This window comes from Brassica rapa, chromosome A04 (genome assembly GCF_000309985.2).
Source record: "Brassica rapa cultivar Chiifu-401-42 chromosome A04, CAAS_Brap_v3.01, whole genome shotgun sequence".
In the NCBI taxonomy this organism is placed as follows: Eukaryota; Viridiplantae; Streptophyta; class Magnoliopsida; order Brassicales; family Brassicaceae; genus Brassica; species Brassica rapa.
This window is the reverse complement of record NC_024798.2, coordinates 16,472,375-16,488,622: the sequence shown is the minus strand read 5'-3', so window position 1 is coordinate 16,488,622 and position 16,248 is coordinate 16,472,375. Positions and strand designations below refer to the sequence as shown.

General features: G+C 33.4%; 4 protein-coding genes across 6 annotated transcripts; all 4 read right to left on the bottom strand.

Annotated features, from left to right (window-relative positions):
* Positions 1 to 691: 691 nt before the first annotated feature.
* On the bottom strand, positions 692 to 1,825 carry LOC103865091 (F-box/kelch-repeat protein At4g38940). The gene has a single exon (XM_009142870.2). It carries the CDS (start codon positions 1,823 to 1,825, stop codon positions 692 to 694), a length of 1,134 nt encoding a protein of 377 aa, XP_009141118.1.
* Positions 1,826 to 4,154: 2,329 nt separating this feature from the next.
* On the bottom strand, positions 4,155 to 7,212 carry LOC103865090 (aspartate aminotransferase, mitochondrial). Its single transcript, XM_009142869.3, has 10 exons — positions 6,878 to 7,212; positions 6,636 to 6,721; positions 5,846 to 6,052; positions 5,650 to 5,755; positions 5,452 to 5,556; positions 5,215 to 5,387; positions 4,966 to 5,125; positions 4,717 to 4,812; positions 4,542 to 4,636; positions 4,155 to 4,449 (listed from the first exon to the last, which is right to left on the bottom strand). Exons 1-10 carry the CDS (start codon positions 7,055 to 7,057, stop codon positions 4,377 to 4,379), a joined length of 1,281 nt encoding a protein of 426 aa, XP_009141117.2. The 5' UTR covers positions 7,058 to 7,212; the 3' UTR covers positions 4,155 to 4,376.
* A 768-nt stretch (positions 7,213 to 7,980) lies between these two features.
* LOC103865089 (nitrilase 2-like) lies at positions 7,981 to 10,089 on the bottom strand. The gene is made up of 5 exons (NM_001301881.1): positions 9,919 to 10,089; positions 9,658 to 9,837; positions 8,865 to 9,158; positions 8,496 to 8,777; positions 7,981 to 8,380 (listed from the first exon to the last, which is right to left on the bottom strand). Exons 1-5 carry the CDS (start codon positions 10,049 to 10,051, stop codon positions 8,217 to 8,219), a joined length of 1,053 nt encoding a protein of 350 aa, NP_001288810.1. The 5' UTR covers positions 10,052 to 10,089; the 3' UTR covers positions 7,981 to 8,216.
* Positions 10,090 to 12,419: 2,330 nt separating this feature from the next.
* On the bottom strand, positions 12,420 to 13,914 carry LOC103865088. 3 transcript variants are annotated; one of them, XM_018658437.2, is made up of 4 exons: positions 13,422 to 13,911; positions 13,202 to 13,301; positions 13,013 to 13,085; positions 12,420 to 12,738 (listed from the first exon to the last, which is right to left on the bottom strand). In XM_018658437.2, the coding sequence occupies exons 2-4, from the start codon at positions 13,284 to 13,286 to the stop codon at positions 12,726 to 12,728; spliced, it is 171 nt and encodes a 56-aa protein (XP_018513953.1). In that variant the 5' UTR covers positions 13,287 to 13,301; positions 13,422 to 13,911; the 3' UTR covers positions 12,420 to 12,725. The 3 variants fall into 3 exon arrangements, with proteins under 3 accessions (XP_018513953.1, XP_018513954.1, XP_033146442.1); XM_018658438.2 differs by having other exon boundaries at positions 13,443 to 13,910; XM_033290551.1 differs by having other exon boundaries at positions 13,202 to 13,914.
* Positions 13,915 to 16,248: the final 2,334 nt, after the last annotated feature.

Here is a 16,248-nt window from a genome sequence, read left to right as displayed (position 1 = left end):
GCATATTCGTTAAATTCAACTAGAGTTCGAACCACTACGGTGTTATTATAATATAAGAGTATATAAAATATAATGGTTTGGTAGTACTAATGTTCTCACTCTTGCTATTTTATCCGGGTTCGAGTGGGGTTGGACTTGGTTCCATTTTACCCTATATTAAAAAGTTGAGACTTGTTTTTGGAAATATTTGGGTGCCGGTTTGGTTCTTGGTTTTGTTCCGGTTCCAGTTTGGTTTTTCTGATATACAAATATAGGAATCATTCAGGTATTTGAGAGTTCCGGTCCAATTTTGGTTTCAGATATTTCAGTTTGTTTCGGTTAAGTTTTTCGATTCCGTTTTTTTTTCTAGGGCTATATATTATGATACTTGAAACATTCAGACATATTAAAAATATAATGGATATATTAATTTAATTCATTATTTAATTTTAATAAACATTATTTAATAACTATCAACCAATGAAATTTAACTAATTCAAATATTTTCAATTTATAAAAATATATAATAACTATCAACCATCTTCACACCAAGATGAGATTTGGCAACAATGAAAAGAAAGCTCAGCAAGACAAACGAAATATTGTTTTTTTTTTGAAAGCTGGTTTAACAAACGAAATATAGTTATAAAAGAAGAAAAAGAAAAAGAAAAAGCACAAGTTAATATGAACCAGAAGGATAGTTGTGGTATCATCAAACAACAACGTCTAGAGATTCCGTCAATTGAAACCCAGTCACAAGACGATTACACCACTCAACCTTACCCCAAATCTCCCCTCCTTGACGTCTCTCCAGCGATATCTCCGCACACCAAATCTCCTCCCCTCTTCTTTCATCTCCTTTAGGGAAAAACAAAGCTAGATTCCCACCGTAACTCCCAGTCTGTGACCACAGTGAACTTCTCGTCTCATGCAACAACCCCTCCAAACCTTTCACCACTCGCCAACACCTCTCCTTTCTATCAAACCCTCTCAACTCTTTCTCACAATCTTCTTCACATTCGTAATAGTACAGTACATCATCAACAACGCACCCATACCTCCACTCCTTAGAGTTCATAACCTCGTCCGTTCCCCATTTCCTCTCTTTGGGATCGTAAACATAGCTGCTATCAAAATCTTTAGTGTACATCTTACCAGCCATCACCACACTTCCATGATACATGTCACCTGCCTCTACGTCAGCCGTTGTCTTCTCAGGCTCCCACGTTTGCGTCTCCGTGTTGAACACCACCACCATCATCTTGTCCAAGTCCCTGTCATCACGTCCAATAGCGTAGATTCTCCCGTCGATGACGTTAGCGACTGTATAAACCAAAGGCGCAGGCATGCTAGGGAGAGATCGCACGGTGTGAGACTCAAAGTCAATGCTTAGCGCCGTACTGCCGTCGTTACCGTCGCCAAACATGTATATCTTCGAGCCAACCGCAGCAAAGCTTGAAGGATACGGTCGGGACGGCAAAACGGGAAGCGAAGGGACAAGGACCAAGCGGGGGTGACTGCCGTTGGTTGTACCCCGGAGGAGAATGTAGCAACGGTTCTCCTTGGTTCTTAGGTTGTAGAGGATGAGGTAAAGACAGTGCTCCGTGCATCCCAAGGAGGATCGTCTCGCGTATACCTCACGCGACCTAACGATCGTTCGGAAGTACTTGGAGACGAGGGAGAGCTTTGGATAGTGGGATCTCGATACGCGGGCTAAGATGTTAACGACGATGTCATGGGGAAGTGACGTCGTCGTCAGAAACGGTGGTTCCGAGGGTGGAACCTCTTTTGGCGCCACAGTCTTGGAAGACGTTTTAGATCTAAGCAGAAAACCTCTTCTTAACATTTTACCTCCTAAGAAAAAAGAAAAGGAATGAAAAGCAGAAAACCGTAATATAGGGGGAGAAGGCCTGAAGCCCTAGTTTGAGTAGCCGCGTTTTTATAGAACTGTCCTAAAACCGTTTTAAAAGTGGAGTACATTTTAATTTGTTTTTTTTTTATATTTTATGTTTTCTACTGTATAAAAATATGTAGGAATCAAAATTTGGAATGTTCTGATAATTTTATTTTGGTGTAGATGATGATATTAAATAGTTTCTATTAATTTTGTATTTACAGTATAATTATATAATTTGATCATCAAATTCAATATATATATATATATATAATTTCTTTTTAAAGATGTGAAATTTCGTATTATGAGAGGAAATTTAACCCATTTCGTACAAAATAAAAATATGTTACTTTGCTCAGTATATATTTCTGGATTATTTGAAAATAAATTTAGTTATCTATTATTTAAAATTATGTTCAATTAGTATAAGCTCAAATTATGTTAAAATTAGACGGTGTGAAGGCATCATATTTATGATTAGTAACCATACTCGGCGTCATTTATTAATCGAACGTTACTTTGTTTTTATTAGGTAAGTTTGAAAGTTTGAGAAGATTTGTTTGAAAATATTTTATTTGTATAATATACTTTGTTTTCGAAAGTTAAATACAAATAACGGTTATTTTTTGTTAACTTGCGAGAATTGATAAAAGATTATAAATCGTGAAGTTTTAATTAGCAATTCAATTTGAAAAGTTATTATTGCTGATTTTAAGGGATTGATCATTACTTTTGTTTTAATATTAGAAAAAAATTAAACGTAGTCAAGATTTTTTTTTGGATTTGTAAAATATTTTTAAGGTAATAATATATAGGGCAATTGTCAATAATAGCACCTTTGAAGTTTATGTCTCAAAAATAACACTAGAAGGAGGAAGTTACAAAAATGACATTCATTAAAGGGTAAAATATCCCTAATATCCTTGGTTTAAAATTAAATAAACAAACAAAAATAAATAAAAATAAATAAAATAAAAATAAAAAAATAAAAAAAGAATTTTTTTTTATAGTTTCAGATTATATGTTTTCAGATTCGAAATTTTTATAAATTTTTTTTTTCGAAATTTTTTTTTTTAATTTTTTTTTCAAATTTTCTTTTTATAATTTAAAAATACTTTTTGAAACTGTTTTTAAAATTTTTATTTTTTATTTTAGTATTTTGTTTTTATAAAATTTTAAACCCTAATTCCAAAACCCCACCCCTTAACTCTAAACCCTAAGGTTTGGATTAATTAACCCAAGGATTATAAGTATATATTTACCTCTTTAATGAAACCTATTTTTGTGACTTTCAGCCTTGAGTGCTACTTTGGGAACGTAAACTTGGTTTGGTGTTATCCTAGTCTTTTTCTCTAATATATATGTCTTTAATGGATATATTTTCATGTATTTTTTTTAGTGCTGATTTATTATGATATTACAATTATGAGAAAAATTACATAGACGATTCGACAACCATTAGGCTACGATTCGACAATAATTTTAGGTCGATAAAATTAACTTACATAGACATGGATGTAGAAGCCTTTAAACCTTAACCATTAGGCTACTGTGTTTCCACTGTATTTTCATGTATTTATCGACCTAAAATTATTGATAAAATATTCGTAATGAATTTTTAAAATTTTAAATAAATTAGTGGCATATATCACGTAAAAAAGTTAATTTTACAGAATAATTTTTTACTCGAATATATTGGTTTGTCAAATCCTCTTTTTTCATCTTCAGCTTAGACCTCATTGGCAGAGGGTATAACAAAACAACAGTAAGTAGCATTAGCAAAGATCTTCAAAAGCTATATGTTTTTTACTTTTTTTTATATATAATATAGTCAGCATACTATACGGCATATATAACAACGGTTTTCCTTGGTTTCGAATATACTTCTTACTTTGTATTGTTTGTTCAAATTTGCGTTTTAACCCTTATAGAGATCAGAGCCAGACTATGAAGTAAGAAAATAATGTGACTAAAACATAGTCTGGCAAATTTGCGTTCTTCAAAAGCTCTATGTTTTAGTCACATTATTTTCTTCTATTTTACAAAAGCATTGCCAAACTACAGGGCATGCCCAACTACGTTGTTGTTTCACTTTCTGCTCCTAATTCGTTCTTGTATAATATTGGAATCAGAGCATCGGTTAACCTGCTTGTGTCGTTTGTACTTGAAGTTTCACTACCTTGGAAACTTCCCCTTCTTTGTCCTTCTGCTGCGACGCTCTGTCAGAAGACTTGGGGCAAGTCTATCCAGGTAACAACAACTCACAATCTTCAAACTGATCTTAACCTTAAACCTCCAATAATTTTATAAGCAGTCAAAACATTTGAAATCAACTGAAAGGCGGTTCAAAAATTTATTGCGCTGATAAGTTACTGTTTGTGGGTAAGACTTTCAGTCCCCACCAAAACAATTGAAGAAGAACAAATGTTGTAAGCTTCCTCCGTCTTATTAACTCTTCAGAAAGAAACAAATTTATCTCTGGACTTGAGACATGTAAAACAATTTAAGATGACTTGGTGACTTCATGTATAGCATTCGCAAGGTATCCCACGTTTCCTGTTGTAACACCGGCCATACTGCAACCCAAACACATCAATCAAGACCCTCAATAATTTTCCAACACTTGAAAGTGCATTAAAATTAAGAAATGGACAAGTGAAGTTAGTACCTGATACGACCATTACGTGTCATATAGATGTGATACTCGCTAGTTAAACGGTCAACCTGTTCTGGTGTCATCCCACTGTAGCAGAACATTCCAATCTGTTTCCCCCAAAACAGATATAATGAATCAAAAACGCCAAAGTTCATAAATTATAAGAAAAGGTATTGTGGTTTGTTACCTGCTTGGTTACGTGCTCCCATGATAGAGGCGATCCTAACTTCTCTAGGCTTTCTCTCAAAGCAGTTCTCATCCCAATAATCCGATCAGCCATGACCTGTTCCATTACAAATTTTAAACTATATAGCTAAATCATCAAATACAAAAAAAAAAAGTGAATATGGGATTACAATATGTTTCATAGGATAAGAGTCTCCATGTTTTAGCTAATGTGTGCTAATGCAAACATGGAATAGAATGTTTTTTTTACCTTAACTTCCTTTAGCCAGAGGCCTTTTAACGCTGGGTCTCCGAGAATGGTTGAGACTATTTGAGCTCCATGCAAAGGTGGGTTGCTGTACATTGGTCTAGCTAGTTGCTGCAACTGGCTTTTCACAGTCACGGCTTGCTTCTCATCTTCACAAAGCACGCTGCAGCACAAGACAAAGGTAAGTCAATCTTTATATTTATGTTCTAAACCTTTTTCACTAAGTGACTCATACAAGTTGATAATGAATACCTGAGACATCCGACCCTCTGGCCGTAGAGTCCCATGTTCTTAGCATAAGACTGAGAGATTCCAATGTGATGACCGTCCTCGAGAAAGATCCTGATGGATTTGGCGTCCCTCGCTGGGTCACCACTCGCAAAGCCTTGATAGGCCATGTCGAAGAATGCAAAATGGTTTTTGGCCTGAAAAATTGCTGTTAGTGAATGATAGACAAATATAATTAATCAAAGATCAATGAATGATCACCTTGAATAGCTGTGAGATCTCTCTCCATTGCTCCTCTGTAGGGTCTACTCCAGTAGGATTGTGAGCACAAGCGTGGAGAAGGAAGAAGGAGCCTTCGGGAGCATTCTATGAGAAATAATTAGGAAGATATCATCAAGATGAGTAAGATGTTAAATAAGCTTGTGGAAGAAGTTGTTGTTGTTGTTGTTGCTAGCTAACCTTCACATCATCCATCAATCCTGAGAAATCCAAGCCCTTGGTTTCTGGATGGTAGTAATGGTACGTCTTTTGAGTGACTTGTGCATCTCTCCAGATGTTGTGGTGGCTGTACACACACAAAAAAAAAAAGAGAGACAGCATTAAGCTATAATAACGCCTTACTTTGGTGAAGCAAAAGAAGCTTGGCCACACTTACTTGGACCAGGTTGGTACGGGAATGTAGATCTGAGAATCTGGACGAAAACGTTTCTGGAAGTCAGCAAAGAGCCGGCAAGCTCCAGTTCCGGAGAGAGACTGAACTGCAGCAATCCTTTTGTCTTTGATAAACTCAGAGTTGTCCCCATAGGCGAGCTTCAATGTCTCGTCCACCATTTTGACACTCCCTCCCATCGGAAGATACTCCCTTTAATCAATTAATACAAATAGATACAGTTCAGGTTAGTCTTATGGTGATCTCATTCACATGATGTATACAATCAACAACACACTCAACAAAACATATGTGAAGACTCGAAAAATACTGAAAGGCTTTGGTTAATCAATAACTTGATAAGAAACAGAGGTTCAAGTCAATAAAAGAGTATGAACAGGACAAAATAAAAGATAGCATCAGCTCCAGAAACAAAACAGCTAGAATTTTTTTTTTACTTTCTCTACAATAATATAATTTCCACAAATCTATATATAACTTATGTGGCTTGCGGTTAACCACCATTTCAGCTATATGAATAAATAAATAAAAAACATAGCTCTTTTGAAATCCTAGAAGAAAGAAAAGGAGAGAAAGCTAAGCTCACACATTCGTTTCTTCAGCTACAAGTCAGGAACTTTACCAAAAAATAACTTGATAAGAGACAGAGGTTCAAGTTAATAAAAGAGCGCATGAACAAGCACATAGAAAAGTTGGCATCAGCTCCAGAAACAAAATAGCTAGCAAAATCTTCTTCTCTACAATATCCAAAAAAAAAAAAGAAAAGAATCTTTACATGAAGGAGGTGCCAGCGATCCTACGTTCAGCTTCACGGACACATTCCAAGACAACAGGCTTCCCATTATCATCTCGATATGCTCCCTAATACATGTCATTTAATTAATTTATACATATAAGTAACAAACTCATTGGATGGATTTGAAAATTTTCAAATTTAGAGATTCTCAAAACATTTCTTCACAAAGATCTCAATAAGATCAAAATGAAACGCTATAAGATCTGGAGAGAGAGACTGACCACACCAACGTTAACTTTGTCGGGACTAGGATCAGCGAGAAAGGCCTCGGTGACTCCGAGGATGGGATCTTTGGGAGCGGGCTCGACGTTCTTCCACCACGAAGACATGGATCTCAACCCCGAGATCTGACGGCTCATCATCGTTCCCCGTGAAGCAGAGTTACGGATTCTCATCGCCATAATAACTCTCAGAAAAAAAGAGAACAATCGATGGAAGTGATTTTATATGAAAGAAGGAGGAGGTGGCGACTCGTACGAAGTTAAGGGCAGATGAGGACGAATGGGAGAACGAGACACAAGTTGTTTTGATAATGGCTTTGGACTGTGTGTGCGAGAGATAAGATTTATTATTTAAAATAAATTTATATGCTTTAAAACAACAAAAGTAAATAAATATGCATTAATGTTTTTGTTTTGGAGTTATGTGTCAGATTTGTTGCTCTTTTCAATCTTCCACTACCTGAAAATTCCGAATATAATTCTACGGTTCAAAATTAGACAAATATAGACAAGTCCTACATAACCATTTATTTTTAAATCTACCCTGTTATGTTGTGGTAGTAATAGTATGGGCAATTCTAAAAGCAAGTTGTATAACAGTAGGTTTAAGTGTTTCGATGGTAATCACATGCTTCGGTTATATGTCTTATATCCAATTCTCATGGGTGAAGTAAAATAGTTAAGTAAAACTTTCCAACCCACGCTCGTTGCAGATAATTATTAACTGGATTTGTATCTATTGTGGATACGAAATACAATTTGATAACCCACATTTTTTTTTTTGAGAAACTTCTTTGATAACCCACTAAAATGTAGTAGATGTTGACAGTTAGACCTAGTGGCGGATGACCATCGGAATCACACTAAAATTTCGATTTTTTTTCTATACCTAGTTCAAATTTTGAGTTTTGTAAGTAACTAATTTAAAACCCTTTTTTTAACTGATTCTTCAAACTAAAGTACAGACTTAGCCAAGGCTTTAGTTTTTTTTTTTGGGTTTGATCCATATTACCACAGCCATTATACAAAGCCCACATCAAAAAAGAACCCACCAAGAATTAATCAGTCTGCATGGTACTTAAGCTGCACAAGATTCTAGATTTGATACTTAAAACATTATTTCAACCTTCAAGTAAATTGCATAATATTCAAATACAAGAGAAGAGAACCGAATGGTTTTATCAGACAACGCAGATCAAACCATATCCAACCAGGTCTCTCAAATTATTGAACATAAGGATAAACAAACTTAAACAGATTTATTTGAACTGACAATAACACATGACTGACATTAACTCCAAGTAGTTGTGGAGATGGGAGAGGACCTTTATATCTTTGGTTACTTGTCTTGAGGCTCTGAGTCATCCTCCGCTTTCACCGACTTGGATACGAATGTAACCGGTTTCTTTGGGGTCTCATTTACTGTCAAGTTAAATATCTCTGGCCTTGAGTAATGTCCGACCACATCGAAGTATAATTTGGCTCTTGCGACATCACCAAGATCTAGATGAAAGAAAGAAAAAAAGAAAAAAAGAAAAAAAAGTTATCTAAATGATTAGATATAAAGGGTTCATAATTATTCTGTACTGAAGTCTAATTAAGATAAACATCAAAATACCGAGATCAGCAGTGATGAGGCCCTCTGATTCAAAATTTGGTCCAGCAAGAATCTTTCCCAATGGTGAAATAATGACACTACCACCCTGGGAGACAATAGCCTCTTGGTGTTGATCTGGGTACCAGTCGGTAAACAAGTAATCTGCATGGTCAGGAAAATCTTTACGCAGGCAGAACTGGCAAGCCGACAGCACGAAGCATCCACCCTCGATTGCAATGTGCATCATTGACGATTGCCATTCCTTGGAACCGTCAGCAGTAGGTGCACAATATAATTCAATTCCTGCAGTAAGTAGCCCAAAAATTTGTTAGGAGTGAGTGTAACACTAAAAGTTAATTAAAAAAGAGGATTTTAGGAGTCTTTAATTACCTTTTCCGTACAAGGAAGTTCGGTAGAGGGGCATCCTATTTTCCCAACAAATAGCAGCACCGAGTTTGCCAAGGGGGGTGTCGTAGACAGGGATGGTTGATCCATCCCCGAAACCCCAAATGCAACGTTCGAGAGATGTTGGCATGACTTTACGGTGCTTACCCAAGAAGCGACCTTCGGAACTGAAGAAAAGGGCTGTGCAATAGAGTGTATACCCATCCTTCTCCATCGCTCCCATCACCAAGTACACTTTGTATTTCCTAGCAATCTCTGCCAGTTTGTCTACTTCAGGGCCTGTCACCAAAACCCCCAAACAAATGTGCAAAAAGGAGTTATTATTGACCCAACCCTGTGCTCAGTTGAACTATAAGCCTCACTCCATTTACTCAGTTACCACTTTTGCAAATGAAAGTTAACATTTGGTTTACTCATTTCTGACACCAGTCACCATTAATTTAATCAGATACTTGTCTCCAAAAAAAATCAATCTAAAATATTCATAAGCAGAAATACACTAGAGATTTATTTATATACAATAGTTACAGTTCTACCAGGTTTTTACTTTTTACGTACGGAGTCCTGAATACTACATACTAGTAGTATTAAAAATCGAGATTCGGATATCTATATTTTTGGAACCTATCCGTAAGCACAGAGTACGACGAACATGATGTATACTTTGAAAACAAACATTTAAATAAATAATTTGTTGACAAAAAAACATTTAAATAATTTATATATTCTGATTTTTTTTAAAAAGATGGACACTAAAAGAGATGTCATGATCCTTTACCAGGAACCACAATGGCAGAAGCATGATATCTGCGGAAACAGTCACGACCAGCTTCGTTATGAACACCGACTCCTATGCCGAACCTGTATCCACGAGGATAGCCAGCGATAAACGCTTCGGGGAACACCACCAGCTGCGCTCCGTCGCTAGCCGCCTCCGCAATAAACTTCTCTGCCTTTTCTGCAAACTCAAGTAAACCATTTGATACTATTTTGACGGAAACTCTTAGGAAGAAGAAAAGAAGAAGAAAAGGTGAGTTACCAATAGTTTTGGGAGTATCGTTATAGACAGTGGAGGCCTGGACGATGGTAGCTCGAACGATGGTAGATGGGATATCGGGAAAACCCGGAGTAGTGGCGTTGAGAGCTTTTGACATTTCTTCACTACCAGACATATCACTTAGTTTCTCTTACTTTGTAGTTTGGTGATATACATGGAGATGTGACAGGCCACCCTTTTATAGACTTTTTGTTATCGGTTTTTTTTTTAAACACGTGATTTTTTTGTTATATTTTTACCAATGGATAATAAATATTAAAGATAAAACACTATGGTTTTCTCCGCCAATATGGAGAGCCGTGCACGTAAATATTTGTTTATAAATAATACAAATGACTTATGAAATTTGATCCCAGAAAAAATGACTTATGAAGTAAATTGTTGACAAAGCAACAATTACAAGAAAAATGTATAAATTGTTTTGTGCTTGATGTACAAAGATCCAGCCTTTTTGTGTTAGGTTTATATATGTCCAAAATTGATTGGTTGGAAAAGGAAGGAGTCAATGTCTCAAAGTAAATAACGATGAATGTATGGACGATATATTATTAACTTCAGAAAACGATATATACATGAGAAATACTTTAAAAAATTTTAGATCAATTCTCTCAAATAGTTTTTTTTTTTAAAGTTTTTATCACAAAAATAGACCTAAAAAAAGAAAATAACTAAAATAACAATTTTTATTTTTGAAATTTTTAATATTTATTTTTTATTTTTTTAAATTTGAAACCATATCCTCGAAATCTCACCCCTTAAATCTAAACTCTGAGTCTAAATTAGTTAACCCTAAAGTAAAAAATGCTATCATAGGAAATTTTTCAATATTTTATCATAAAATAATAGACAAAGGTTAAAACGAATAAACTTTTTTTAATTAAAAAAGGAAAATGACAAGTATACCCTATTTTATAGATATACTCAAAAGTTTGAAATTTATTTTTTCGAAATTCATTTTCTTCTAAACTTTTTCAAAAAAGAATTCAATTTTTTTTTATTTTTTCCAAAAAATTAATTTTTCAAAAAAAAAATACTTTTTAAAATGGTTTAGGAACATTTCCAGGAAATTTCTTAAACTTAAATTCATATGTTACAGTGTCTTCTAATACATAAATTTTTGACAGTCTCATAATAAAATTTTCTGATGTAATTCGAAGTCTGCTACTATTCTGGATGTTAAAAATCATCCAAGAATGTTAAAATATATATTTTTTGAAATAAGATTTGTAGAAATTTAATTAAAATATAATCACATTAAATTAAATTTATAATGTCATGTGAATCTAACATAAAAACAAAAACCACAAAAATATACATCTAAAATCTATAGACCTACTTTTTAGGAGGGAACATGAAAATCATAGATGTTAATCTTCATTTGCTCATCCAAAAATATTCCACCTCAACAGCAATTTTTTGTATTGATTTAGATATAATTTATCATTTATGTTAAAACTTTCTTACACTTTAAAATTATGTATTTCAATTTTTAAAATTTGGCTAAAATACACGTTAGTGTAACTATGTATTTAACTGTTTGGTGATATTGATGTGCTATGATGTGTCTAATGAGTTATTAAAACTATAAGAAGTAATGTGTATCATCAAAACTGGAAAAAAAAATTCTAAAAAAAAACATTTTATGATAGAAAATTAAGACAATGTTATTAAACGAAGATACAGGTCGCACTTTTTTTTTGGAAGATACAAGTAGCACTTTCAATCAAGATTCATTAGTTTTATACTTTTATTTTATAAAATCGAATATTGAGTTTCATAAAATAATAGATGTATACAAGTTTCATTCGCTGTTCATATATTTTCTCCGTCTCATCTTAAAAGTGTTCATTGTATTTTACACTATAGTGCCTAGATTTGTTTAGTAAAGTTGAAAGCTCCAATAATCAGACAGTCAATTTTTTAAAACTTGGTAGATCTGGTTTTGTTACATTGTAGAGTGCGTAGATTTGTATAGTGTATAGTTGAATTGAAAGCTCCAATAATCAGACAGTCAATTTTTTTTAACTGTTTAGGTAGATCTGGATTTGTTACATTGTAGAGTGCGTAGATTTGTTTAGTATGCATAGTTGAAAAGTCCAATAAACGTGTCAGTTTTTTTTTTTTGTGCAACCTTTCATTTCATTATCTTAAACTTCAAACGTGTCAGTTTATTTTCAATTGTTAGGTAGATCTGAATTTGCTTTGAGATGTGCAATTTTTGTTTTTATTAGACTATAAAATTTATCAATTTCTTGTTACTCCAAATTCGACTCATTTAGATCCCCCTCATCTTAAGTAACAACTTATTCAAGGACGGTTGGTTTTGTTTAGTGATTGCGAGCTATCTAAGATACCAACAGTAACATGTCCAGAGACCAGAGTGGGATGCTTATAGAGTTTAAGGGTTGCTTATTAATTCTTGTCTTTTTATTCAAAGTTTATTGCATCAAATTAATTATAGGCTTATAGCCTTTGAGTCGTAGTGCCAATAATTTTACTCAACAATACCAAGAAACCACCTGAAAACTTGAGTTCATCAAATGTAAGCATCAAAAGATGGAACTAATCATGTCTCAAAATATGAACTGGAAGTGGAGTAGAACAAAGGAAATTCAAAACTAGGGAGAAACAAGTGATAAAGAAAGACATATATGGACAGTTGCATGCTCAGATATGATACCAAAGAAGCAGGTTAAGAAAAAGCAGAACAAATGTGTTTTTGTTGGCACAGGTCTCAGACGACCATGTCGTTTTCATGCTTCCATGGCATTGATAACTATGACCTGGTTTCAAGAAAGATGTCTGTGGAAAGAGAAGAACAAACATAATCAAACAGGGGATAACAACGCAATAGAATATAATCAAGAAAGTCATTCCAGGTGCTTCTTCTGAAAATACTCAACACAAGCTAGCAATGATCAAACTCCCAAAGAATCAAAGGCTTTAGATAAAGATCCAACTCTCACAACCCTTTCAATCCCTTTTTTAAGAGAAATTAAAAAGTACATTATTTATTTAAGATTAAATCAAACTAAAAGCTAACACATGAAATCAAGAAAGCTAAGCTCTACTCTACCTCTTGCAAAGCTCCAAGAAGTAGCGAGATCCATTGTACAGAATAAACCACATCAGGATTACAACCAAAGAATCTGAAAGAGAATGTTAAAGGAAAAAGCAAGAGCTCTGTTCTTGAGCTAAACAAAAATTGATGTCCAAAAAAATAATAATTCAAATTTGATCAGATCGAGGCAAGGAGAAAGGATACTGAAGAGGTATCGTTCCCACCAATCAAGCATGTAAAGCCCAAATGTGACGTTGTAAAGATAGATTTTGCGTTGAACCCAATTCATATCTAATTCAGATCCCTGCCATAAGAACGTGAGAAAACAAAACATGCAAACATTATAGATCCTCTGATTTGACGGTAGAGAGAACGTGCAGAAAATAAAAAAATTTAAACCGCGAATTTCAAACTGGATACGTACTAGTACCGATACAGTGATTACCTCCCAAGATGTTTGTATAAACAGAGAGAGAGAGAGAGACAGAGAGAAGGAGCTTGATGGTGATTGGTGAAGTGTCGTAGAAGAACCACTTTAGGCCAATTATATATTACCGGTTTAATGGTATGGTTTCTCTTCCGGTAATTGAAACTAAACCGGTTTTCCTTAAAATGTTGGTTTGATTTGAGGGTTTTTTTTTTCGACTTTTGATTTTGAAGCAATCTTTGAAGGAAAAACAAATCCGTTTGAGTTCCTTCACTGTTGGAAACTCCGGGAAGATAGGATCAATAATATATACTATCATGTGATTTCACCATCATCTCCTTGATCCAGTCAACCAGATAAAAGCTGAGCAACATTGTTCTCACTACAAGAAAACAGCGGTATTCTGACGGATGTTCCGACGGAAAATGAATTCCTCGGAATATACCGAGGAATTTCCGAGGCAATTCCGAGGAAACACAAAATTTGGCTTCCTCGGAATTTCCTCGGAATATACCGACGGAATTCCGAGGAAAATTCAGTTCGTCGGAATATTCCGACGGAATACCGAGGAAAATTCAGTTCGTCGGAATATTCCGACGGAATACCGAGGAAAATAGTATTCCTAGGAAAAAACCGATGAATTCCGAGGAAATATTATAGACGTTAGAGAGCCGTTGGGGGATTTTAAAAATTCCGAGGAAATTCCGAGGGCAGAAAGGTTTTCCTCGGAATTTCCTCGGAATAGATCTTGTCGATTTAGGGATTTGATTATACATTCCTTTTCCTCGGAATTTCCTCGGAATTTTCCGAGGAAATTCCGACGACGATAGAGTTTTCCTCGGAATTCCCTCGGAAAATTCCGAGGAAATTCCGAGGAACTTGGGGTTTTAAACCGAAAACAACGTTTTACGGATTGAATAACACGTATATAACCTTCATTAAGTGTCTTAACCAGATTATGAAGTCAAACTTTGGTGTTTTACCCAATAACAAACACTTTTACGATTGCATGAACGAAAACCACACAACATAAGAGAAACACTTATACACTTTAACAAACGGTAAAGAGAATACTTACAATTATTTTTGAAATTTTGTTATTTCATGGTTTATGATCATCTATACAAAGAATCCTCAATGGTATGCATTATAATTGTATAAGAAATGAAATACGGCGAAAATAATCGATGTTTTGAAACCCCAAACCCTGGTTCCTCGGAATTTCCTCGGTAAATTCCGAGGAAATTCCGAGGAAACCTGGTTCCTCGGAATATTTTCATTTAACCGGGTAAACCAAGCCGCCAAATATTTCGCGAAAATTGAATTAATGATTTCCGAGGAAATTCCGACGGATATAGTAAATATTTCCGAGGAAATTCCGACGGATAATTTCCGTCGGACCCCTCATTTTATTAGGTCGAGCCCGACCTTCTTCCCCATTTCTCTCCGCCGCAATCTCTCTTTCTCCTGCGATTTCGTCGACTCCTCTCTTCTCCCTTGCGATTTGCGGCGCTTTCTCTCTTCTCCCTCGCGATTTCCACCCTAATCCTCATGTATGAACCCTATCCCACTCTTTTAGGTTAGATTTGTATGGTTTTTAAGTAGATTTGATGATTTTGGAATGAGATTTATAGATTTTGTTAGGGTGAATGGTAGATTTATAGATTTTGTTAGGGTGAATGGTAGATTTGATTTGTATCACTTGATTTGAATTTTTTTTTTTAGTTTTTATTAATTTTGTGGTTATAAAAATCGAATTTGTAATTATATATATATATTGAAAACGTTTTTTGTATATAAAATCTATTTTTTGCATTTTAAATTCATTTATATATTTATTAAACATTTTTAAAATCTATAAAACTTTTTTAAGATTAAAAATCATATATATAATATTTAAAATCATTTTTTTGTGGTTATAAAACGTTTTATGTATTTTATATAAAAAATATAAATTTCTATATTTATTAAACATTTTAATATTATGAAAACTATTTTTTGTAATTATTTAACATTTTAAATATTTTTAAAACTATTTTTGTAATTATTAACCGTTTTTGTGATTTATTTAAACTATTTTTTTAATTTTATACTATTTTATATTTATTAAAACTAATTTTGTATTTATAAAACATTTTTTTATTATAAACACTATTTTATTATTTTTTGTATTTATAAAAACTATTTTGTATTTATAAAAAGATGATTTCATATTTATAAAAATATTTATATTTATTAAAACTAATTTTGTATTTATAAAACATTTTTTTGATTTATAAACACTATTTTATTATTTTTTGTATTTATAAAAACTATTTTGTATTTATAAAAAGATGATTTCATATTTATAAAAATATTTATATTTATTATAACTAATTTTGTATTTATAAAACATTTTTTATTTATAAAAACTATTTTAGTTTTTTTTTGTATTTATAAAAACTATTTTGTATTTATAAAAAGATGATTTCATATTTATAAAAATATTTATATTTATTATAACTAATTTTGTATTTATAAAACATTTTTTTTATTTATAAAAACTATTTTATTTTTTTTGTATTTTAAATATATTTTCTATTTCAATTTTAATTTTATATTTTCGAATTTCAATTTAAAAAAATAAATTTATATTTTTTTTTTAATTTTGGAAATATTCCGAGGAAGTGTATCCCTCGGGATATTCCGACGACATCTTCCTCGGAATATTCCGAGGAAATTCCGACGAACATGTGGTCCTCGGAATTTCCTCGGAAATTCGTTTCCTCGGAATTCCGTCGGAAATTTCCGAGGAATTTCCGAGGAAAAATGAAATTCCGAGGAG